This window comes from Mus musculus, chromosome 14 (genome assembly GCF_000001635.26).
Source record: "Mus musculus strain C57BL/6J chromosome 14, GRCm38.p6 C57BL/6J".
Lineage (NCBI taxonomy): Eukaryota > Metazoa > Chordata > Mammalia > Rodentia > Muridae > Mus > Mus musculus.
The window spans coordinates 51,800,046-51,824,238 of record NC_000080.6 but is presented as its reverse complement, the minus strand read 5'-3'; the positions used below and the strand labels follow the sequence as shown (position 1 = coordinate 51,824,238).

The following is a 24,193-nucleotide window of genomic DNA, read 5'->3' as shown; positions in this document are numbered from 1 at the left end:
GTTAAAGATGTTTTCTGGGTCTTTGAACTGTTAATCCTCACCCTCTTCTGTTTCTATTATTCTTAGTTTTGTTCTTTTCACTGTGTCCTGAATTTTTCTGGATGTTTGGAGTTAGGAGTTTTTTACTCTTTGTATTTTCTTTGAGTGACTTTTTAATATCATCTATGGTATTTACTTTGCCTGTGATTCTCTTTTCTATGTTCTGTTGGTGAGGCTTGCATCTGTAGCTCCTGATCTCTTTTGTAGGTTGTCCTTCTCCAGGGTTGCCTCCATTTGTGATTTTTTTTAATGTTATTTTTTATTTATTGGTTTTCTTACATATTTCCATTCCAAGTGTTATCCTCCTTCTCAGTTTCCCCTCCAAAAAGCCCCATTCCCTCCACTTCTCCCACTGCCTCTATGTATGAGGGTGCTCCTATACCCCCTCCTCCCCACACTCCTGCCTCAGTGCCCTAGCATTGCCCAACCCTGGATCATCAAGCCTGTACAGGACTAAGGGCCTTCCCTCCCATTGATGCCAGATAAGGCAGTCCTCTGCTACATATCCAGCTGGAACTTTGGATTCCCCCATGTGTACTATGTGGTTGTTAGTTTAGTGCCTATGAGATCTGGGAGGGTGTGTGTGTGTGCTCTGGTTGGTTGATTTTGTTGTTCTCCTTATGGGTTGCAAACCCCATCTGCTCCTTCAGTTCTTGCCCTAACTTCACAATCTGGGTCCCCTTGCTTAGTCCCATGTTTGGCTGCATGCATAGAATTTCAAGAGACAGCAATACCAAAAGGTACAGTTATGAAGTAGCATCATAATATTTATGTTGTATGGGGGCGGGGAGCATCACCAAAACCTAAGGAACTGCATAAAAGTGTTGCAGCATTAGGAAGGTTGTGAACCATTGCTCTATACTGATACATTGAAACATCTCCTGATTACCCATAATCCTAACTTGATACAAATGTTATCTATCATTGTTATACTGTGTTTAGGGAAAAGCAAAAGGTTGTCCACCTGTGGGAAAAACAAGGAGAGAGAGAGAGAGAGAGAGAGAGAGAGAGAGAGAGAGAGAGAGAGAGAGAGAGAGAGAGAGAGAGAGAGAGAGAGAGCGCAAGAGAGCAATACCAGGCTCCTGTCAGCATCAGATTTCTTTTCTTCTTCTTTTTTTCAATATTTTATTAGATATTTCCTTCATTTACATTTCAAATGCTATCCCGAAAGTTTCCTATACCCTCCCCCCACCCTGCTCCCCTACCCACTCACTCCCAGTGCTTGGCCCTGGCATTCCCCTGTACTGGGGCATATAAAGTTTGCAAGACCAAGGGGCCTCTATTTCCAATGATGGCTGAATAGGCCATCTTCTGCTACATATGCAGCTAGAGACACGAGCTCTGGGGGTACTGGTTAGTTCATATTTTTGTTCCACCTATAGGGTTGCAGACCCCTTCAGCTCCTTGGGTGCTAATAAAAAAAAGCTTAATAAAAAAATAAATAATTGAAAATTTAAAAAAATATCCTTAATCAGAAAAATGCAAATTAAGTTTTTTTCTTTTTTATTGGATATTTTCTTCATTTATATTTCAAATGCTATCCCAAAAGTCCCCTATACTCCCGCCACCCTCCCTGCTCCCCTACCCACTCCCACTTCTTGGCCCTGGCTTTCCCCTGTACTGGGGCATATAAAGTTTGCTAGACCAAGGGTCCTCTTTTCCCAATGATGGCCAACTAGGCCATCTTCTGCTACATATGCAGCTAGAGACATGAGCTCTGGGGGTACTGCTTAGTTCATATTGTTGTATTTAGACTATTGAAGAAATGTGGTGTTTTACATTAACTCCAGCACAGTTTGTAATTCACAGTTCAGTTTCAGGCAATTTTTTACATTTGAGAAAAACATCCAGGCCCAAGAGCTCTCTTCCCCTTCTTCTATGGGGATACAGGAATGACCTCAGATGAAAGGTCATACTGGATTGTCCTGCTGAGTAAAGCTGGTGTTTGCTGGATCACTGACATGGAAGGATCTCACCAGGCCTTTGTCTCTTCCTCCCCTATGTCTGAAATATTCGGCAGAAGCTCAAACAGGGCACAGACCAGGTCAAGATCTCCCTCATACACAACTGTTCAACAGGAGCACTGGGTGTACAAAGCAAATTAACCACCATTGCATCTAATCCTTGTAACCATGGCAATCTTGGGCTGCATTTTCTTCTTTTTTGGTTTGCTATGGGTAATGAGGCCTTTCTTTTGTCTAGCCTCTGGTCCAGCAAGACTGCCTGTTTGGAAGGCTTCAGAGAAGTGCTGAGATACATCAAGATCTGCTGGGCATCCAGCAGGACTCTGACAATGCCAATTTTGGCTGGTCCTGTTGGGTCATCAAGAATTATTTCATGGTGATCAGTCAAGTGAATTTGAAAAACTTTGAGGTATCATCTGTAACATGTCTCATGCTTAGCATCGGAAGGACTAGTCCATCAGCAGAACACCTACCCCAATGAGGCATGTCAATATTCATCTTGAACAGATTATTACAATCAGTGACTGCCTTTGTGCATATTTACTAGTCCTTTCTAAAACAGTTCTATGAAGTAGGTATCAAACATTCAACTATATAAGCCTTTGAAGGTCATTTTTATCCAAACCACTTTATTTATAATACTGAAGATTTTAATTACTCAAAGTGAATATTTTTATATTTCCTGGGATGTATTAGAGAAATAACTGTTGTGTTTCTCATTTGTTTGTTCAACGAGATCATCCATAGAATAGTACATTATAACTGTAGCTAAATTTATGACTATAAAGATAGAACATGGATCCTTTTTTCATTCTGACATTGGGATCCATATAGTTTGACACATTATCCACATCAAAAGCTCATTTTTCTGTGGAGCTCTGGCTGGCTGGGCACTACTTATGAAGCCTAAGCAACATGATACTTGAAGAGCCCCATTCCTGCCTGAAACGTCTAGTGTTACAGGACTGTGAACCACACATAAATACAGAATGCCTTTATGATCAGATAAATAATTAGAGATGATGTTTTATCCATAATAATACATCAATTTTATTCAATAACATCTTAAAGTGGGGAGTCAGTGTATATAGTATATTGACTTAGCAAAACAGCAAGTTAATTACAGTAACAAAAAGATAATGAATATATAATGAAACTTCAAATGAAAACATAGGAAAACCAAAGACCCAAAGAAATCAAAACTCTAACAAAAAACCAAACACAATAATTAAGGTAAACAGCATTCTCTTGCTGCAGATGTTCAGCACAGACCTATAGCCTGTTGCTAGCCTTCTTAAAATAGCGCAAGTTAGATTATATGTTTTAGTGTGCAACTGCCTTGAGAGGAGACATTATTTCAATATATTGAGCCATGGGTTTTCACGAAATCTCTGATTTACAACCCCATTTCTTTGCAATGAAAACTCCCTTGTACTTGGCAATAGAAGAAGTCAGGGACAGGGGCAACATCAAATTGTAAAGTTTATGTCCCTTCTTCAAAAGCTAAAATCCCACATTCTCTCTCTCTCCAAAACAACCAGACAAAATAGGCATCTGTGAACAAAGGCCAACAGGGACATTGGATTGCTTCTTCGCAGTCCCATTAGCTCTCACTTCTCCAGTTTCTACCTTTTTGAGTTCCCAGTTCTAGGCCTGAGTCTGTTGGGGGTTGGAATATGATTCTGTATTCATAAGATACCTAAGACTCAATTGGATGGATAGGGGATGAAAAGGCCTCAGGTCCAGTGAAACCTCAATTTTAATGGATCCATAATTTCAGGAGGGGCTCTATTTGGCATTGACATCAGTGCCTTCTGCCTTCTTGACCTGGGTGTGCTGAGTGCATGGTAAAATGCCACCTAACCTTGCAGGTGTAAGAGTTGAGAAATCATGCAAAGGCTTTCCACATTGATTGTGCTGTCTTTGGCTACCACCTTCAACTATAAAATATCACTACAACAAGGTTCAAAGGTGTTTGGGGAGATTGTGGAGTAGTCAGAAGTTCACTCTGCCTCTCAGGTAGTTGGATGAATAGTCTTTATGGAGAACTGGAGAACATGGCTAATGAAAAAGAAATAGTTATTGTTTGGCTAGCTGATGATCTCTGAGCCTGGAAAGCAATGGGGCAGGCAGACCAATCAAATAGTATAGGGATGAATCCCTGCCTGTATTGGGTACAATAGGCCCAAAGTAAGGAGGAGGCCCATCCACCTTTCCCTGAACTCTACTGAGAGTTTTGTAGTGTTTCCGTTAAGGAACTCTTCTTTATTTGCATGAGACCAGAACTCTGAGGTCTGCATGCACCATGAAGGTTCCCATCTATTCATAAATCATTCAGTGTTTATTGACAGCTTTTGGCTATGAATGCTCTGCTATAGTTTGACACAATTCAAGGAGAGTGGTGTAATTGTTGGTCTAGTACCTGGAAGAGCTTTTCAGCTACTCTTTGAGAAGTTTCAGACTAGTGGATAAAGTTTCTACCCATCCATAGAAGGTATCATTAACAACAAAATATGGACTCTTATCCTCCGCCAGCAGGCCACATATCAGTGAAGTCAGTTTCCCACAATTGACCATAGTTTGGCCCCTCATATGTGCCCACTTCTGGCAGAAGTATCTGTCCTTACATGTATTTTACTATAAAGCTGACATATTGCTTAGAGGAACTGAGCTTGGCTGTTAAGTCCAGTTATACCATACCTTGTTATGAGCAACTTAGAAAGTAGTGTGGATGCTAGTCAGGTAGTCTGGTGAAGGTTTGTTTCCAGAAACCTTCCAATATTTCCTGGCAGAGTGATCCTTCCCTCTGGTGTCCACCACCAACATTTGGTTTCAGCTACCCTTTGGATATTTTTGCATCCCCTATTTCCCTTTGTTTAGACAATAGAGTCTCAGGCAGCAGTGGGTCACAGTATGTCATCAGAATGTCAGTAGACCACTGTTCTTCAGGACAATTTTTGGGAACCAACTCAGTACCCTGATTACTTGTGACCTCAAGGGAGTCATTAAGTTGATGTCCTTACCCTTGAAATCAAGAAACGCATGGAGGAAGTCAAAGAGTTTCCAGGAGAGACAAGTATTCCTCTTTGTTTTTAATGTTCTTTCTGCCAGAAGTGATGAGCCCTCCTTCTCCATAGATCATAATATTCACATGTGCAGTAACTAAAGCATAGTGACATTCCTGGTAAGTGATGACAGGTCTTTTTTTTTTTTAACCATAGAGTTGTTCTTTTTGAATTGGGGCCAAATCATTCCAGTTGCAATATCTGCTGAAGCCCGTGTACCTGGTTTCATGTTTAATTAAGATGTTCCCATCCATGTAGAACATTCCCTCAGAATCTTTCATGGGATGTGGGGGTGTCCATTAGGTCTAGACAGATCGTATCTTCATGTTTGTTTCCTCATACATTAATTGATGGGCTTCTGTGGGTCATCCTCTGTCAAGATGTTAGCAGAATTGATGACAGTGTGTGTTTCAAAGCAGACTCCAGGATGGTCCAAGAGTAGGACTTTCACCCATGCCTTGAACAGCCAGGGTTGTGGTGTTGCTTTGAGAAGAACCTTAACTGCATGGGCCGATATAAGTATAAGATGCTGACCCAGAGATAATTTCACTGCTTCTTTCACTAGAATAGTGGTAGCCATCATAGCTCTTAGACAAGAGGACCAGCCTGAGGATAAAGGATTCAATATCTGGAGAGGTCTATTATACTATGACTCCATGATCCTAAATATGTAGTTTCACACCATTTGCATATTGAATCATTCCTGCATTCCTTGCATAATACCTAGTAGATCATCATGAATGATCATTTTGATGTGTTCTTAGATTTGGTTTTTGAGAATTTTACTGAGTATTTTTTTTGTGCATGCACGTGCATGTGCGCATGTGTGTGTATGTGTGTGTGTGTGTGTGTGCATGTGTGTGTGTGTTTAGTATTAGAATACATTTGAACCTATCAATACAGTTGAATATTGATAATTTGGGTATTAAATCTCTCTGGGCTTCTAGAAATTCCTCCAGACAAATGTTAATGTATGGATTTCTTTTTTTTTTTAATATTTATTTTTTATTAGGTATTTTCCTCGTTTACATTTTCAATGCTATCCCAAAGGTCCCCCATACCCACCCCCCAATCCCCTACCCACCCACTCCCCCTTTTTGGCCCTGGCGTTCCCCTGTACTGGGGCATATAAAGTTTGCAAGTCCAATGGGCCTCTCTTTGCAGTGATGGCCGACTAGGCCATCTTTTGATATATATGCAGCTAAAGACAAGAGCTCCTGGGTACTGGTTAGTTCATATTGTTGTTCCACCTATAGGGTTGCAGTTCCCTTTAGCTCCTTGGGTAATTTCTCTAGCTCCTCCATTGGGGGCCGTGTGACCCATCCAATAGCTGACTGTGATCATCCACTTCTGTGTTTGCTAGGCCCCGGCATAGTCTCACAAGAGATTGCTATATCTGGGTCCTTTCAGCAAAATCTTGCTAGTGTATGCAATGGTGTCAGCACTTGGAAGCTGATTATGGGATGGATCCCTGCATATGGCAATCACTAGATGGTCCATCCTTTCGTCACAGCTCCAAATTTTGTCTCTGTAACTCCTTCCATGGGTGTTTTGTTCCCATTTCTAAGAAAGGGTAAAGTGTCCACACTTTGGTCTTCGTTCTTCTTGAATTTCATGCGTTTGGCAAGTTGTATCTTATATCTTGGGTATCCTAAGTTTCTGGGCTAATATCCACTTATCAGTGAGTACATATTGTGCGAGTTCCTTTGTGATCGGGTTACTTCACTCAGGATGATACCCATTACTGAGTATTTTTGCATCAATATTTGTTATGGTTTGTATATGCTCACTCCACTGAGTAGCACTTTTAGAAGGTCTGGCACTATTGGAGTGCATTTGTCTCTTTTGGTGTGGGCAACAATCTGGAAATTAGTTGTCCATTATCAGCCTTCAGATGAAGATGTAGGCCTCTCAGATTCTCCTGTACCATGCCTTCCTGGATGCTGCCATGTTCCCACCTTGCTGATTCTGGACTGAACCTCTGAACCTTTACACCGTCCCCATTAAAAGGGAAGGGGAAGCTTCAGTGCAGCCAGATTTGGATGAGCCTCAAGTACCTCCTGGTACAAGTAGGCATGGAGTTTGTTCAGCTGAGTTATGTCTGCAGGAGTCAGGGTGTTGTTCACAGTCATATCTACAATCCAAGCTCTGGAGAACCTACTGTCTGTGAGGGTTAGAAGCTCCTGTAGGAAGAAACTCACACAATATGTATTCACTGATAAGTGGATATTAGCCCCAAACCTAGGATACCCAAGATATAAGATATAATTTGCTAAACACATGAAACTCAAGAAGAATGAAGACTGAAGTGTGGACACTATGCCCCTCCTTAGATTTGGGAACAAAACACCCATGGAAGGAGTTACAGAGACAAAGTTTGGAGCTGAGATGAAAGGATGGACCATGTAGAGACTGCCATATCCAGGGATCTACCCCATAATCAGCATCCAAACGCTGACACCATTGCATACACTAGCAAGATTTTATTGAAAGGACCCAGATGTAGCTGTCTCTTGTGAGAGTATGCCGGGGCCTAACAAACACAGAAGTGGATGCTCACAGTCAGCTAATGGATGGATCATAGGGCTCCCAATGGAGGAGCTAGAGAAAGTAGCCAAGGAGCTAAAGGGATCTGCAACCCTATAGGTGGAACAACATTATGAACTAACCAATACCCCGGAGCTCTTGACTCTAGCTGCATATATATCAAAAGATGGCCTAGTCGGCCATCACTGGAAAGAGAGGCCCATTGGACTTGCAAACTTTATATGCCCCAGTACAGGGGAACACCAGGGCCAAAAAGGGGGAGTGGGTGGGCAGGGGAGTGGGGGTGGGTGGATATGGGGGACTTTTGGTATAGCATTGGAAATGTAAATGAGTTAAATACCTAATAAAAAATGGAAAAAAAAAAAAAAGAAGCTCCTGTAGGTATCTGGTGATGCAGAGTTAGAAACAGCTCTGCGAAGTACTCAGCCTGATACACAGAGACATAAGAGGAGACACAGCTCATACACAGGACTTAAGGGAAAGGCAAACTATCCAGAATCTGAGTACCTGTACTGGCTAGTTTTGTGTCAACTTGACACAGCTGGAGTTACCACAGAGAAAGGAGCTTCGGTTGAGGAATGCCTCCATGAGATACAACTGTAAGGCATTTTCTCAATTAGTGACCAAGGGGGAAAGGCCCCTTGTGGGTGGGACCATCTCTGGGCTGGTAGTCTTGGGTTCTATAAGAGAGCAGGCTGAGCAAGCCAGGGGAGGCAAGCCAGTAAAGAACATCCCTCCATGGCCTCTGCATCAGCTCCTGCTTTCTGACCTGCTTGAGTTCCAGTCCTGCATCCTTTGGTGACCAACAGCAGTATGGAAATGTAAGCCGAATAAACCCTTTCCTCTCCAACTTGCTTCTTGGTCATGATGTTTGTGCAGGAATAGAAACCCTGACTAAGACAAATTGGTACCAGGAGTGGGGTATTCCTGTGACAATTTGACCATGTTTTGGGGAGGACTGTGGAAGGACTTTGGAACTTTGGGCTTGAAGATCCATCCGTTGTTAAGAGCTCTGTCGGATGTCGTGTAGGAGCTTGGAAGATAATGTTGAGAACACTGCAGAAGATGGAGCTCTGGTTTGTGAAATTTCAGAGGGAAAATTAAAGACTCTTTTCAGGGCCATTGCTGTTTTGATTGTGAAGATTCTGTAGTTCTGGTTAGCTGCGGCTGAAGAATCAGCTGTGATTAACAAGATACCAGAACTACCAAAGCAAAAACTTTGCATTACTGGGACTATTGATGCTGGTTAGCTGGAGCTAAGAAATTAGCGGTGATTAAGAAGAGACCAGCATCATTGAGGTGACATCTTCTGGGAAGTGTTTTCTGAAAGCACAAAGAGGCTGTGTTCCAGAGATGGCCAAGGTTGTACTCCTGCTGCAGCGGGACTTGGTAATATGTAAGGGTCACCCAGGTGGTACTGGTTTTGAAGGCATGAAGGGGTCACACAAAGCAGCTGAGGCTTGGCACTGTGAGAGGCCATGAAAGGCCATTGGTGAAGGTGCAGCCTCAGTTGCAATTGAAGGCCCAGGACTGAAGGGGTCATGCAGTGTTTTGGAGATGCCAGTACCATGAGATGACCACCAAGAGCAGCAGCAGCAGTGGAGTACAGGCATCTGGAGCCTAGAGGATGACGTGTGTGCTACAAAGGGCCTGGCTGGAGAAGTGACCCAAGCCCTTGGAGGAGCCCAGAAGATCGTGAGTTGGATCCCAGACATTGGACGGTTAGAGATTGACTTTTGCTTTTGATTGTGACTGTGCCCTGATATTTTCCCTCTTGAAGGAAGAAACTGTTTTAGTGGAGCCCACAGTTAAGAGACTTTTAATTGTAAAAAGACTTTGGATTTTAAAAGAGATGGACATTTTAAAGAGTTTGAAATTTTAAGAATATGTAAAGACTGTGGGACTTTTAAAGTTATTTAGATATTGGGGATGAATAAGATTGTAAGGGTTGAGGCTTACTAGTGATGTGTTTGTGTGTCAAGTTGACAAGGAGTCAATTGTACTGGCTAGTTTTGTGTCAACTTGACACAGCTGGGGTTACCACAGAGAAAGGAGCTTCAGTTGAGGAAATGCCTCCATGAGATCCAACTGTAAGGCATTTTCTCAATTAGTGACCAAGGGGGAAAGGCCCCTTGTGGGTGGGACCATCTCTGGGCTGGTAGTCTTGGGTTCTATAAGAGAGCAAGCCGAGCAAGCCAGATGAGGCAAGCCAGTAAAGAACATCCCTCCATGGCCTCTGCATCAGCTCCTGCTTTCTGACCTGCTTGAGTTCCAGTCCTGCATCCTTTGGTGACCAACAGCAGTATGGAAATGTAAGCCGAATAAACCCTTTCCTCCCCAACTTGCTTCTTGGTCATGATGTTTGTGCAGGAATAGAAACCCTGACTAAGACAGTACCCAAGGCTGTTTCTTCAGATTAGACAAGACAACAGAAAAAGAAAAAAAAAAAAAAAAAGGAGAAGAACCCGTAAGAGCCAATGGGGAGAATGTGGCCAGGTGCTCCTGGTGGGCATGAACTCTGCTGAGATTTCACACCAAATTTCAATGTGGATTATGAAAGTAGAAAATGTTCACTTTGCTTTATTACATATACCCTGTTAGGGCTGATAATCCATGCACGGAGGCTGAGAAAGGGCTAAGATTTCCACCATTCTTGAAAGAAGGTCCCCGGAAGGTGGAGATTAACAATGAGCTGAGCAAACAGGGTCCTTGAAATGTTAGGAGAACTGCTTCAGGTGGCAGATTTTGGCAGTGGCAGAGTCAACCAGGAACCAGGAGTTTCTTAAGTATACCTGTTTGTTTTCATGGTTCATTTCACCATAAGCAGAACAAATTTCAGGGCCAGCTCTGTGTACACAGGAAAATCCAAAAGGTAATATTGATTTGTGTGTCAGAAACCACAGTAACTGTGTAGGCAGTTATATGACAAATTGAACTGAGTGTCTCATCAAGCCTGGTACAAGTCTTCAATCTATTGTTACTTGTTGTGTGATTTTTTCAGGTGCTTCTCAGCCATTCAGTATTCCTCAGTTGAGAATTCTATGTTTAGCTCTGTACCCCATTTTTTAATGGGGTTATTTGAATTTCTGGAGTCCAGCTTCTTGAGCTCTTTGTATATATTGGATATTATTCCCCTATCAGATTTAGGATTGGTAAAGATCCTTTCCCAATCTGTTGGTGGCCTTTTTGTGTTATTGACAGTGTCTTTTGCCTTACAGAAGCTTTGCAATTTTATGAGGTCCCATTTGTCAATTCTTGATCTTACAGCACAAGCCATTGCTATTTTGTTTAAGAATTTTTCCTCTGTGCCCATATCTTTGAGGATATTCGCCACTTTCTCCTCTATACATTTCAGTGTCTCTGGTTTTATGTGGAGTTCTTTGATCCACTTAGACTTGAGCCTTGTACAAGGAGATAGGAATGGTTCAACTCACATTCTTTCTTCTACATGATATCCGTCAGTTGTGCCAGCACCATGGTGGTGCCTCCTAGCATAATATTTCATTCTACAGCTTAGATAAACTCTGTGGAGGGGGCAGTGGCACCAATGAGGATTTTTGGGACAGGAGCATGCCTGCAGAGTGGTGCTCAACATGAGGACATTGGAGCAGCATTAATGCAACTCCTCACCATTGTCACTGAGGAAGTGGGCTAGCACAAAGTTGCCTACCATATTTATGGGCTGAGAAAGAAATTAGGGAAATAACACCCTTCACAATAGTCACACATAATATCAAATATCTTGCTGTAACTGTAATCAAGCAAGTGTAAGACCTAAAATGACAAGAATTTCAACACCTGGAAGACAGAAATTGAAGAAGATATCACAAGATGGAATGATCTCTTATGCCCATGGATTGCTAGGATTAACATGGTAAAAATGGCCATTATGCCAAAAGCAATCTACAGACCCAGTGCAACATCCATTAAATTTTCAACACAATTCCTTACAGACTTTGATTGGTCAATACACAACTTCATATTGAAAGCCAAAAAAAAATATATATATATATATATATAAAACCCAATAGATCTAAAACAATCCCAAACAATAGAGAAATTTCTGGAGGTTTCATCATCCATGATTTTAAGCTTTACTATAGAGCAATAGTATCAAAACCCTGTGGTACTGGCACAAAAACAGACAGGTCAATCAATGGAATTGAGTTGAAGACCCAGAATCAAATTCTTGATGATAGCTTGATTTTTGACAAAGAAGACAAAACAGTGCAATTGGGGAAAAAGAAAACATCTTCAACAGATGGCTCTGGTTTAATTGAGTGTGCATGTCAAAGAATGAAGATAGAATGAAGATATTTATTATTCTGCAGAAAACAAAAGTCTAAGTGGATCAAAGACCTCAACATAAAACCTGATACACTAAATCCAATAGAAGAGAAAGGGAGGAATAACCTTGAACACATTGGCACAGGAGACAGCTTTCTGTACAGAACGCCAACAACTCTGACACTTATAGCAATGATTAATAACTGGAATTCATGAACCTGAGAAGCGTCTCTTAGGCACAGAACACAACAAAAGGACAAAACTGCAGTCTAGAGAATGGGAAAAGATCTTCACCAACTGCTCTCCTGTCAGAGGAAGATATTAGCATATGGCAGTACAGGTGACCTGGACCAGCTGTGCATCATTCAGGCAAGTCATCCTCACTAAATCAGGCGCTGAGATCTAGTGAGGCTTCAACAGGACTCAGGAATTAGTGTGACTTTCATCACAATGTATGGTTGCTTTTAGGTTATCAGGGGTAGACAATAGAACAAAACAATAGCAAAATGAAACAACAATGAAACAACATCTACAACAGTTATCCAGGTACATATAGAAAACCTTTTAGAGCATTTTGGACCTCATGATGGTTGCACCTCAGTTACAAGTTCCCTATGGCCATAGCCCCTAACCATGTGTTTCATGTGATGGTCTGATGCTCGCCTACTTGTTTTCTATAGATTCTAGATTCTGGGCAACAAAAGTAAAATAGCAAATGTGCGGAATCTCTCACATGGAACACACAGTAATATAATTACATGCGTGCATCAAATGGAGAGTTCCCAGTGTAAGTGAGGAGTGGGAAACCTTAGCTGCTGTGAGATAAGATCTGACACCCCCACCTACATGAAAGTCAGAGGACAATTTATGGAGTTTTTTCTCACCTATCATGTGGGTCACAGGGAAGGAACTCAGGTCTCTATGCTTGGTGGCATTAACTTTACCCACTGAGGCATCTCATCAGCCAGTCACCACAGAAACAGAATTTATAAGCTATGTATATTTATATTCTGGTTTATACCCCAAGTATGAAAACTTACCCCATTGAGTATATCTACTCAATTAAGGGCAATAAATGGATTCTGGGAGGGATCTATGAGGAAGGTGGCAGACTTTAAAAGCCTCCATGGAGCCTCACAGTTTATTGTTTCTAACACATCTGGGTGAGATCGGGTAATTTTTCTTTCTCTTTGACTTCCCATGTGCTATGATTGAACCTAGTACAAATCCATGCTCCCTGAGTTACATTCCAGGCCTGTAACTTCAGTCATCTGCTACAACAGCTAAAAGGCAAGTGGCATTTTGTGACTCCATAGTCAGTTTGTCTGCTACAAGATTGGTCCTTTAGAGTGAAAGACAGAATGCTTTCAAGCCTAGGAATATCTATCTGAAAGAGAAAAGGAAGTGTCTCAGTCCACTCTGCATACTCGGGACAGTTTAGTCATTTAAAGACTGATGTCAAGCTGTTATCTACCTGCACAAATGGCGGTAGTAGAAGCCAGGTTAATCTACCTGACTGGTAGCATTTACCAAAACAGCCAAGGACTATTCTGGGGACCTACAAGTAAGTCCCATGCTTTTTCCACAGGACGGAAAGATGGACAAGAAGACCAGTATCACATGGTGGTGTTTGGGTTTCTGTGTGTTTACAGGTGTCCCTTTGTGTGTCAGAGTCAGCTTAGAATGAGAAGGCAACCAAAGACAGAGAGTAACCTAACCCCTTCCCCTATCCTCAGGCTTTTGCTTAAAAGCCCTGGTTTAACAGCACCAGTTTGGGGAACCAGGGGATTAATTCCTTCATACATTAAGTCTCTGACTCACTGTTAGTCTCAGAAATCAGATCTGTTCCAGGAGATCTTCACAAGAATGAAACATCCACTAGTAGAAATATTTCTTCAATATACTCTGAGATCTACTGTGATTGAATATCCACATCAACTATCACTCTCCCTTCCTAGTATTGCACAGACATGATCTCCAACATAGGCATGTGATCTCTGCTTCAGACTCCTTTGATTCAAGATAGTTTGAAGCTTCATCCCAACACATGTTAGCTGGCCTTAAATGGTTATTCCTTCCTCCACATCTAACCCTAGCAGGAACTTCTCAATTCTGCATTTCATCAATACAGCATTTCATGCCTAATCTGCATGGTTATCCTAGATGAGAGGTGACAGATCTGCTCCAACCTTGAAAATAAGTGATTCTAGGGCATTATCTTTTACCCAAGAGTGCACTGCATGGGTCCCTGGTAACCTAGGAAAATTAGCATGCCATCTTCATGCACCTGAACCTATAGGTATCCAGAAACTTCTATGTTTGGTTTTGAATGATCTCGTTCAATTAAAAACCACACAATCTGGAAGGACAAAGATCAAATGCAGGGTAGGGACTGGAGAGAAGGCTCGTCCATTAAGAGCATTTGTCTATCATCCAGAGGTCCCAGAGGGCACGTAACAATCCCTTTACTCTGGCTCTAGGTTGAATACTATGTCCTCTTCCGCCCTTGGGAGGAATTGCATGTATGTGTTGCACAGACAACCAGCAGGCAAATCATTCATAGAAATAAAAGAAATAAATAGCAATGCTCCAAATCCATCCAACTAATCAAAACCCCAAAATGCTCCAAATGTACAGTCACACTAATATTACCTAGAAATAAAGCCAACAGTTTCAATATGGGCAGCTGGGAAGTCTTTATCCGGGAAGTCGTGTCTGCTTTGCAATTATCACTGAGGCTGATAACTCTGGACGTCCTGATTTCTTGTATACACGCTGAATGAAATATTTACAGAGAGGCTTTAGAGCTATGCCGTTGTGGCGCACACTAATTCAGTCTGCATGACAATTTCAAGAACATGTGAATGCAGAATAACATATTTTAGGGTTATCAAAATATATGATTTAAAGGACTCGGTATAGATACATTTTCTATCACGAAGTGCTTATCAATAGAGTAAGCCATGATGTCCATGCCCCCCAAAACTTACCCCTGTATATCACTGGCTGGATGGGAGTTCATGATGTAGCCCATTGTGCCTGGGGCTTACAGAAAACCATCTCTGCCTCTGAATTTGGGGGCTACAGGAGTGTGACACCATACCTGGTTAAAAACACTGGGCTTAAGAGCAAAGGCTTGTAACTTGGATTTTTTAATTCATATAAATACAGCCATTTTATTCAATAGGGGCTTAAAAGGGGCCCCAAATTTAGCCCGATCAGTATACACCATGTATAGAGCCACAGCTAAATATCAAAATAATGACCGGAACAAAAGAAAGAGAAAATAAATATGAAAACCTCAAACCAATGGAACCAAAAGGCCTAAAACCCTAAAGCAAACAAAACCCAAATCAAAAAGCAAACAAACAAAAAAATCAAGTTAAGCAGTATTTCCTTGCTGCAAGTTTAGCAGCACTGAACTACACCATATGGCCAGCCTTGAAGACAGGGAAGAAAGGAATTTTCAGATGTAATAGGCTATCAAGGCAAGCATTGCAGTGTCTCTTTGAGAGCTTTTTTTTTTTTTTTTAATTTTTTTTTAATGTTTTTTTTTTTTTTTGCTTGTTTGTTTGTTTGTTTGGTTTTTGGTTTTTCGAGACAGGGTTTCTCTGTATGGTCTTGGCTGTCCTGGAACTCACTTTGTAGACCAGGCTGGCCTCGAACTCAGAAATCCGCCTGTCTCTGCCTCCCAAGTGCTGGGATTAAAGGCGTGCGCCACCACGCCCGGCAAGAGCTTTATAAGTTAACTTTTTCCAGGGCCAAGGATGAGACATGTTATAAGATTTGTTCAAAAATCTTTTACTTAACTTAACTTACCTTCATTAAATATTCTCAGTGGCCGGTCAGGACAAGTATTGATTTAGTCTTGGACTTTTTCTCCTCAACCCTGAGCAGCTCTGGATGTGCTTCTGCCTTCTCTGAAGCCCTGCCTGGCGCAACCTCAGCAAGAGGGGAATCCCACACACCTCTGGGTTGAAACATACTTCCCCTACCTACCTGGAACCTCATCTTACCTTTGCTTAAATCTTTCTTCTTCTTTTTAAAAATTTCTTAGGTATTTTCTTCATGTACATTTCTAATGCTATCCCAAAAGTCCCTCATACCCCCCACTCCCCTACCTACCCACTCCCACTTCTTGGCCCTGGCATTGCCCTGTACTGAGGCATATAAAGTTTGCAAGACCAATGGGCCTCTCTTTCCAATGATGGCCAAATAGGCCATCTTCTGATACATATGCAGCTAGAGACAAGAGCTCCGGGGTACTGGTTAGTTCATAATGTTGTTCCATCTGTAGGGTTGCAGACCCCTTTAGCTCCTTGGGTACTTTCTCTAGCTCCTCCATTGGGGGCCCTGTGATCCATCCAATAGCTGACTGTGAGCATCCACTTCTGTGTTTGCCAGGCACCGGCATAGCCTCACAAGAGACAGCTATATCTGGGTCCTTTCAGCAAAATCTTGCTAGTGTATGTAATGGTGTCAGCGTTTGGAGGCTGATTATGGGTTGGATCCCCGGATATGGCAGTCTCTAGATGATCCATCCTTTCGTCTCAGCTCCAAACGTTGTCTCTGTAACTCCTTCCATGGGTGTTTTGTTCCCAATTCTAAGAAGATGCAAAGTGTCCACACTTTGATCTTTGTTCTTCTTGAATTTCATGTGTTTTACAAATTGTATCTTTTATCTTGGGTATTCTAAGTTTCTGGGCTAATATCCACTTATCAGTGAGTACATCATGTGAGTTCTTTTGTGATTGGGTTACCTCACTCAGGATGATGGCCTCCATGCTTAAATCTTTCTATTCCCAATGAGACAAACATCTTTTTGATGTACATCAATAATTTTGTAGCATAATAAATATAACATAATAATATAGAATACAATTTCTAGCAGCCTAAGTGTTCTTGATTCTTTGTCCTGGAAGCCTGTAGCTCCCCTCCCCCTTTTTCTGATGTGTACTACACACAGCAGCACAGACCTGAATATGGTATTGCTCCCTTGGCTCTGGAATGGCTGTGAACCTAATGAACTTAAAGCTTTGTTCATTCCTAAGTCTAAGCTTTTTACATTAGCTGCAAATAGTGAATTTTTCTTAGGTTTTTAGCTTTAAAGCATGATAGAAGTTCTTATTTTCCCCACACAGTTATGTCTAATATAATGTCCTTGTCCAACCTTACAGTAGTGAGTAAAGGAATAACTGCAGCAGTAGAATTTTCTGAAATGCTCTTTTGCAGAAAGATTAACAATTACATGTTTTCAGATTATCCCTCTGAAACTCTAATATGTCATCATTTATCAAAGGCTTTATTAAGAAAGGAGTAGGAATCCTAAGTTCTGTCTATGACACTGGGCTTAACCTAATTGTGGATGATACCCTTCATATCCTAGATAAATCTTTCATGCCACACACAATGGTATGTAGAAGAGGCCACAGTAACTCATGCTCCCTAAGTTTAGGAGCACACATCTTCAAAGATAGCATAACCTCTCTTTTACACACTTTGGTAGCATACCACATCACCCCCAAATTATACCATTTGCAGCATCCCTGTGGTTCAGATTAACCACATATTGTCTATCATTATCTTCTCCTTTGGGATTCAGGGCTGAACAGTAAATAATTTATGGAGTCCTTATGTTCTGTTTTCCACCAAGTTGCATCAAGTGTTGATTGTTCTGAGAATTTAAATTTGTCTTTGACACTTATATTTTGGCTATCTGAGTCTTATGTACAGACCTCATCAGCTATAGGTACAACAGTGGTGGCAAGTTCTGGCCATGTGCCCTGAAGGTCATGTTTGTTGTTGTTATCCAGTTGTACTGTCACATGACTCACAAGTGACTCCCATATATGATTCCTTTATACTTAGCTGGATCTCATCAGATTCTCTGGGGCTGGGAGGCAACATCTTTGCCCTGAATATAGTTCATCATGCTGCCTCTGGATACCTTTCGAATGGTGCCTTCTGTACACATGCCTTTAAGATGATTTCAAATTATTTAACAGTACGCAATACAGTTCTTGAGCTTCAGGAAGTTACCTTAAATTTCACAGCCAATTGATTGTTAGTCTGCACAAGGTTTGTCATTGTGTGGTAATTCATTGAGTACACTTTATGGGCCTAAGGGATGTTTTTTGATAATTTATCACTCTCTTCTGGCATAATATAGAAAGCTCTTGATAGTTGCTCAGTGAAGAAAAATTAAGTCCACAGCAGGTTAACCCTATAATATGTTGGTCACTATGTGATTCTTTCAGCCAGTTCTTTCTTACCCGTGTGCTTATTCAAGACCCAACAAATTCACAGGCTGCATCCTCTGGCCAAAGTCATCAAATGTGACTCAGAAGTCTTCTGTAAATCCGTTGCTGGAACAGTCAATGCCAATGACTCTGACTTTCAAATCCAAGTGGTGGGTAAACTGAGGCAGGCAGGCATTGGGGGGCCATTGCTTAGAGTTGCTGACTGGGGTAGCTTCAGATACCTACAGGCTCTGCTGCCAGTGATTAAAGAAGTTACTCAACAGACTTTTTTTTATTACATATTTTCTTTATTTAGGTTTCAAATGCTATCTTGAAAGTTCTCTATAACCCCCACCCCCCACTCCCTCCACAGAAAGCCTTGTAGATGATACCCTAAATGAACACTTGAAGGAGACACAGATGAGTGCCTGGATAAGTTGGTGGACTGTTACATTGGATTGTCTATATGTATGGTTAGCCATGAGGGCAATCTGCCTCTGATACACCTGCTGCTGCTTTGATGTGGGATGTATGTTCTTGCTGGTCTCATCACAGAACCTCTTTTCTTCACCATAGGATGCTTCCTGGTCAGCCTGCTCTACCAGCAGCTTTCTGTTCTCATTCAGCAGCATCCTTACTTTTTCCTTCAATTGATTGCATTCTTTCAGGAGGTGGGTATGCCTGATGCTGAACCACAACAACAACAACATCAACAAAAAAATGGTGATTCCCAGCTAGCTTCCATTTGCCTGTAACTCCTCCAAGTACTATGATCCCTGCAAGGGCCCTGATTCCCACATAGCCCGAGACTAGAGTCCACTGTATACCCATCAGTACCAAATAGAGGCGGGTCAAATCCAGAGACCAGCCACATGCCACAAGAATCAAAGGACTTCTGAAAACCCTGACACTAAGAGTATCCCATGTACATCACTGAAGAGGAAATGTTCCCCATGGGTGCTTATATGTCTCTGATACCAGAAAACCATCAGTAGGGAGAGGGCAAATCCCCACTGAGGGAGGAGAGAAGACCCAAAAGGTATAAACTCTTTCCATTTTTGTCATAGATCCTGATCTTTTAATCTGCTGTCAGAACACTAGAGGTCAGGGTTGCTTGAAATTCCCAGCATGGTGGAAATGGTTTCTATACAGAGGATCCTGAATTTGGAAGAATAAAGGCTGAGGGTCTTGGACAATCTTCACACTTAGGAAAACTGAGTCCAAGAGGTACAAATCCAGGACCCTTGCCTCAAGGGAGGTCTCCTATTAAGAAACAGATAGTATAGAACTAGAGCTCTTACTTTTGTTCAAAGTCCTAGAAGGCCACAAGCATTCCCTGCCTAGTGCTGGGTCTCAGCTGTGTCTGGGACTCACCTGTAGGAATCATTATCTTCTATGAATTCCTTGTACTTCTCAATGGTATCACTTATTGACTGGGTCATTTTTTCCATATCCGACATTGTCTTCTCATCTTGTGATTTAATGATGGTGAATTCAATGTTCATCCTGTGGTAGAGCATGGCCCAAAGAGCAAATAATCCTCTGAACTAAGCAATCAAGTATCATGTGCAAAAAGGCTACCCAAGGAAATTGTATGCCACATCCTTGCTCCTTCCAACTGGGTCCTATCGGTACTGATTAAACTTATTATCTTGGGCAGAGGGCAGCAGAGCCAGGGGACCAAATGGAGATAGTTGACCTTCAAGAACTCTTAGGTGAGCCTGAAGGAATACACTAGTTCTGTGAAATGTTTCTACTAGACTGTGCTACAGGCGTTGGTCCTTAGTTTTAAGGCTTTTTTCCTCTTAGTTTTAAGGCAGGAATAATCCTTTGTTCCTATTGCTACATGAATTCTCAGAGGACATAACTAGTATTTACAAGGAAAAGGCTTTATAATACTTCCTACCCCAGGAGATTCCTATGTGACACCAAGGTAAACACAGGGAACAAAGTACCCTGATGATCAATTTGGGCCTCTAAGGGCTCAACACTATCATGCCCTACAAACTTTGCATCACATAAATCCTCAGACCTCATCAAAGTTTCCAGAACCCCAGATCCTTAACAAAACACATATAACTACCTTCACACACACAATCAAAATTAAAATGCCAAATAAATCCAGGTAGATTCCATAGTCTCAGAGTACAATGAACAAAATTAGAGTAAAGCAGTAATGGCCTGCAGACATTGCATTCTTACACAGTAAGGCAGCAGTTGTGACCAGGTCCTTCCAGCTATTGACAGAACCAATCAGACTCAAAGCACCTCAAGGTGAAGCACAAAAGAGGATGACCATTTAACACACAGCATCTAGACTATCCAACAATTAAACACCTGTCAAGACTTCTTATAATGAATGTGAGAGATGACACACTCCATTATGAGAGAAAATGTGGGTTTACAGAGAGGACACAATACAGTCAACAAGATACTGGGCATAATTTTACCTGTAGTTCAAATCAGTATTCATGTCAGTGTCCAAGATTCGACAAAGTTCTTCCCTCTCAGCATTGATCTTCCTGATATAAAGTTTCATATCTTCTACTTTATTCACATTCTTCATATGATTAGTGATGTTGCAATTTTGGGATGATGTTTTCCCAGCAGACACTGAAGATAGATAAACACGAACGTATTTGCATAGTTGATGACCCAGGGGCAGGGGATACCATTCTGAGTCCCAAAGACAAGGTTGAGGAAGAGAAAAGCTAGACAGGGTGAATCACTAAAAAAGCAGAAAGGCTATATTTGAGCTGGTCTGCTAAGCTATATTCTTCTTCCCAACCACCACTGTTGGTCACAACTAACACACACTCTTTATTACATCCCCCCTTGCACTGAAATCCATAAGCAGCCTCAGACATAAAGATTTGGGGAACATTGTCAGCTCATGTCAGATGTTATGCCAAAAAAACCCGAAGTTCATAGTGCTTAGCACCAACACCTAATCATGTGTGTTCAAACTCAAAGTGTCTGAGACCTCAACACATGACCAGGATAGAATCCTTTTCTGTTCTCTGCATCAGAGACTCATGAATCCTACAATAATCTAGAAGCTGAAGTGCTTCAACTCCCTACCAATAAGGGACACATTGTTATTCTCATAGTGCCTTCTCAGGGCATTCTTTGACACTCTAGATGAAATTAAATAGCTCCTAGAAAAGGAGCTGCAGGCTTGTCAATTCCTGGCTTTGTCAAATGAATTGTCAGAAATAATAGACTCTTGGTCTGTCATTAAGAAAGTCCAAGGCTCCAGCTTGTAAGACCTACACAGGGAAGGCACAGAGCTCAAACCTACCTGTTCCAGGATTTCCCCCAACTCTGCCCAGGACTCATTGTGCCTTCCCCAGAATGTTTTCATTCTTCCTTTTTTACAAGAAAGGATGCCAGATTCCTTCTACCTTGGTCTGGTCTCTCCTTGATTGCCATTCTCCTTGTGAAATAGCCTGAGCAGCCGGGAAAAAATGCCTGATTGAGAACCCAAAAGGCACTGAATGAATATCCCACAAGCAGTTGTTGTAACCAAAACACAGGTGACATCACAGAAGATTCTAGTTCTCTCCTAGATACACGAGATGGTCCAAGGAAGGCCTTACTGATGATGTCACTGGGAAAGGCTAAGGCCTATTTGATATCTAGTTCTCCTCAAATTGACCAGTTTCTGTTGTGCATTTCCTGGAGCATCTCCTGTGACTTGGGAAATACCGTATGGCAACCTTTCCTCCCAATGTTAGAGATTTCTCATCTGCGTCATTAGAAGACAAATGCTTTCGATGGGAAGCATTGATTAGGACCCTGACATGCATAAGAGATTTTTGTTAGCATCCAAATCTCTAGGGATGGTGAATGTAAGAAATATTTCTCAATAATAAATATATACCTGAGTAAATTCATGTGACATACAGTCTAATTCCTCAGGTTTTCCCTGTTTCACAAAGGCCAATATCTTTCTCCTATACCTTTAATTGTATAAAACCTGTATAATATTTTCTTATTGTGCATATCTTGATAGTGGGCATTGTTCCCACATATATATCCATGTGTTTCACAAAATCTCCTGTTTACAATCCCATCTCTTGCAAGGAAAACTCACTTTTCTTTGGGACATAGGGGCTCAACGACAGGACAAAATATAAAATGGTAAACTTTCTTACCCATCTTCAAAATATTAACTTGCACATCCTCCCTTTCTCAAATACAACCAGACAATTAAAGTGGGCATCAGTGAGCAAAGGTCAACCTGGACTGTACAAATTACTGCATTGTAGCCTCATAGCCATCACTTCTCCAATATCTGTCTTCCTGAATTCCCAAGTGCAGGTATGAGGATGCTGGGGGTTGTACCATGATATTCTACTCATAGCAAACATAAGACTCAGGAGGTAGGGCAGGGAGTGGAATGGCCTGAGTTTGGGTTAAACCTCAATTTTAATGGGTCCATAAGTTCAGGATGGAGTCCCCTTTGTTTTGCCATCTGAGGCTTCTGCGTCCTTATGCTGGGTGTGTTGAATCTGTGCTATAACGCAACCTGTCCTCCCGGATGTAAGATGAAAAATCATGTCTGTCTTTTGAGGGAAGACATCTGCCTTTGACTACCATCTGGAGCCACAATACCAATATGCAGAGCTCAATATTGGGGGGGAGGGGGAGATTGTTGATGCCTTAGAAATTGAGGGCCTTTTCTTCTAATATGGAGCCCATATTTAGCCAATGTGATTTTTTCCTTTGGTTTTTCACTAAAAGTGGCTTGGTTGTTTCCTGGCCTAATGGATTCTGGATGCACCAACAAGGGGTCTACTCCATACATGCTCTTTTTTTTTTTTAAATCAAGAAAAGGATTGTTGCAGAATCATGCCACGGCAGCAGGAAGGTCAACTAGGCTGCTCTTAGATCCAGCTCACCTGGTACAGGACTGAAGACCTGAGGTACCTGGGGAAAGGAAGCAGCACACAGAATCACACAGCTCCCTCTACTGCAACTGCGAGAACTGTAATAGTGTTCGTTGTTATTTTTTACTATAAATGCATATAAAGCTAGCCAGAGTTGGTACATGCCTTTACTCCCAGCACTCAGAAGGTTTTTTTTTTTTTTTTAAATGTTGTTGTTAGTATTCCTGTTGTTTCCTTTGGTTTTTGTTGTTAACTGCCCCAGCTATTTGCACTGTACCTAGAACGTTAAGCCCATGCTCTGTACAGTCCTATCATTCCTGTTAGTCAGGAGTGGTTACTCCTCAGATGATCAATCTCATTACTCACTTTCAAAGAAGGAAAACAGTCACAGAGACATTAGTTACCTTGTATGGTCTCATGTAACAAACTCATCATGACTCTAGAGTGGTAGGTATCCCAATATTTTGGATTAACTTAGCTTCTGTTTTTGAGATGATAAACCTGTGTGGAAGTCTCCATGTAGGTGGCAGAGGGCCTGGTATAGCTGAAAGAATGGCTGCCCCTGAAGGCCAAGGCTGGCCCTTCAGTGCCTCTGAAGCCTGAGGCAGAAGTCTGCCAGCAGCACAGGAACACATGGCCAGTGCTTGTTTGGGACTGTATTATGAATGAGCCCTAAGACCAGGATGAAAAGAAGCCTCCAGATTTCTGTTAAAGGTGGCATAGTCACTTTGATGTGAGCGGAGTAATGGATCTTTGGGATGCAAGTCCTCCATTTTATTTATCTTTGCTATGTACACAGTATGTGTCAATGACAAAGTCACCCTACTTTACAACATCTAGTCACTCTAGATGTTAAATTTTTTGCCAGTGTATACATACTAGAGTTAGTAGAACAATATAGTTTGCCCCATTTTGTTAAATGCTTTAATTTTGTTTTTGTATTAATATAGTTTTTACTTATTCACATTTCATGTTGCTTACTGCAACCACACACCCACAATGTTTCCCCAAAAGTCATGAACTCTTATTCTCTGATCAGATGAGGGGCAACTATCTCAGGACAGCTCTTCTTCTACCAAAGCCAACTTACCCAGTCCTGTGAAAATGTGTTGAGGGTGCTGGAAATGGATGCCTTCTGCTTGGCTTTCCTCTTGCTCCAT

The 24,193-nt window shown here is 41.7% G+C and overlaps 1 protein-coding gene and 1 pseudogene across 1 annotated transcript in view; both read right to left on the bottom strand.

The window, feature by feature from the left end:
- AY358078 (cDNA sequence AY358078) overlaps positions 1–24,193 on the bottom strand; it is a 26,314-nt gene extending 2,121 nt beyond the window's left edge. Inside the window, exons 1-8 of the mRNA NM_194347.1 lie at positions 24,124–24,193; positions 23,046–23,073; positions 21,546–21,706; positions 20,592–20,754; positions 19,516–19,647; positions 18,534–18,828; positions 3,868–3,943; positions 2,016–2,106 (exon numbers count right to left, since the gene is read on the bottom strand). Of these exons, the coding sequence (NP_919328.1) occupies positions 2,016–2,106; positions 3,868–3,943; positions 18,534–18,828; positions 19,516–19,647; positions 20,592–20,754; positions 21,546–21,706; positions 23,046–23,073; positions 24,124–24,193 (1,016 nt within the window). The remainder of the gene's footprint in view (positions 1–2,015; positions 2,107–3,867; positions 3,944–18,533; positions 18,829–19,515; positions 19,648–20,591; positions 20,755–21,545; positions 21,707–23,045; positions 23,074–24,123) is intronic.
- Positions 17,411–18,263, bottom strand: Gm18579 (predicted gene, 18579; annotated as a pseudogene).